The sequence below is a fragment of the Chanos chanos genome, chromosome 3, assembly GCF_902362185.1.
Source record: "Chanos chanos chromosome 3, fChaCha1.1, whole genome shotgun sequence".
NCBI classification, from domain to species: Eukaryota; Metazoa; Chordata; class Actinopteri; order Gonorynchiformes; family Chanidae; genus Chanos; species Chanos chanos.
Genome location: NC_044497.1, coordinates 24,498,283 through 24,500,402, shown reverse-complemented (window position 1 = coordinate 24,500,402; position 2,120 = coordinate 24,498,283). Strand labels below are relative to the sequence as shown.

At 46.0% G+C, this 2,120-nt stretch overlaps 1 protein-coding gene across 1 annotated transcript; it reads right to left on the bottom strand.

Annotated features, from left to right (window-relative positions):
• Nucleotides 1-358: 358 nt before the first annotated feature.
• On the bottom strand, nt 359-1,790 carry LOC115808823 (putative N-acetyltransferase 8B). The gene is made up of 2 exons (XM_030770311.1): nt 1,772-1,790; nt 359-1,107 (listed from the first exon to the last, which is right to left on the bottom strand). Exons 1-2 carry the CDS (start codon nt 1,788-1,790, stop codon nt 359-361), a joined length of 768 nt encoding a protein of 255 aa, XP_030626171.1.
• Between the last annotated feature and the right edge of the window lie 330 nt (nt 1,791-2,120).

The following is a 2,120-nucleotide window of genomic DNA, read 5'->3' as shown; positions in this document are numbered from 1 at the left end:
AAAGGAGAAGTTGCTATGTTTATACATTTTATTTTCTAGGGTTTTGTCCTGTATTACTTTGTCAGTATTACTAATTTGAATGAAAGGCCAAGTTTCCAGAAACACCGGCACTTAGTTTAGATTAAACTGCAAGTAAGTCCAACTGAACAGTTACAATGTCTTTTCCCCAGCATGGCATAGTGTGAATTCTCCATCACAGGTGACACTTCTGTTACAACAAGACACAAACATAAGTTGTCAATGACAATTCCGTCCAGTAGGGCTCTGCTTTTAGAAGAGGTTAGTCCAGACCGTCTGCTGGATTGTAAATCGCCTTAACTTCTCTCTGGGCTGTGGACATCAATTCAGTAATGCTGTTTCAGAGCAGCTTCTCCATACGGAACACACTGATCCGGGCCAGTTTGGAGACCCAGGGGTTGGCGTGTGTGTTGTTGTGACTGGCTGTCTGCTTGAAGCCCAGTTTTTGAAACAACGCCAGGGCGGCTGTCTGGGTTGAACTGGTCTCTATGACGATGGTGGAGAGCCCCTGCTCTTTGCAGAACTCAATAGCTGTCTCAGCCAGATGCATACCCAGGCCATTGCCACGGCGCTGTGGCGAAACGACGAGTTTAAAGACCTCACCGGCACTACCGTCCCCCCCTGCACCAATCAGAGAGGCTGCGTCAATTACCCCATCATTCCAACCATTCCCCTTCCCATCGTCAGTTTCGCCCTTTCTTGCAACCACAGCCACCAGCCCTGCCACCCTGGACCTCCCGTTGACCTCCATTTCCGCCACCCAGAAGTTGTTGTTGGGGTTGTCCAGGAAGTAAGTTTGAATGTCGGCCATCTCTGTGTCCAGCCGTCTTTTGAGGTAGCCATCGTGAATCTCGTGACAACAGTAGTACACCACGGCAGCCCACGCCCCGCCGAACAGCAACGCCTGGAAATACGAGCTTCCGCCCAAGACGTAACCGGCTATGGAAACACTGAGGGCGATGCCGATGTGGTCTGGATGACTCATGGCCTTAAAGAACGCCGGGTAGACATGCTCCAGAATGCCGAAACGGAAAAGAGAGATGACGGCGGCTTTGTCCGAGGGCTTGTACTGTCTAATGGCAAACTGCACTGAGGCCCAGAGAGAGAGAGAGAGAGAGAGAGAGAGAGAGAGAAAGAGGGGATAAGGAGGAAAACAAGGGGTTAAAACAAAGGGGATTTTGGTCACAGTGTTTAATCTGAGTATTTCTGCAATTCTAAAAATCCTGTTGCGTTGCGCAACAGGTGAAAAGAAAGAAAGAAAATAAAGCTCTGTTCACTGAGAAGGCTTTCATCCTTTCATCATTAGCTCACATAAACAGACATCAGTAAGCTCCAAAAAAGAGTAAACTGAGGAATTAGAATAAAATATTAAACTTTACAGAGGATGGAAATGTTGGCAAAAATTGTGTGAAGCTGGAAAAAAGTGGCAGTCATCCTGTTGCTAAATTTCACATTCTACTCTGTGACTTTTTACAGCTAATTAGCTGTCCACAAACCTTGTTCTAACACTTCGGAAATGTAATTGACTGAAAACTTCAGCAAATAGACACTGACCCGAACTGATACAAACCTAAAGACTTACACTGGTACTCACACCTAAGCCTTAGAAAAACAATATGTTTTCAACAAAATACCCTCCAGTTCAGATCTTTGCAGAGTTCATAAAAAGAATTCAGTTTCAGACTATGACAGATGAAGACTAATCAAAAATCTCACCTCAAACAAACAGACTGATGGTGAACACTTAACTTACAGTTATTTTTGGGTGCCATTTTGGGTCTTGTTCCCCTGCCTCTTTCTGTCTCACTCACTCTGTCTCGGTGTGACCACCCCTCCTCACTCACTCAATCTGTGTGAACTTTACTTAGAGTGAGTGGTTAATACCCAATCACTACTCAGTGGCTTGCCATGCATCCGAGCATGCTCTCTCTGTCTCTCTCTCTCTCTCTCTCTCTCTCTCTCTCTCTCTCTCACACACACACAGATGCACGCAGGCACACACGCGCGCGCACACACACACACACACGCAATGTTTTGCTGGTATTTCATCTAATCACCTATAATCTCAGACATGCTGCGTAATTAAGAGCTCATATGGCTGC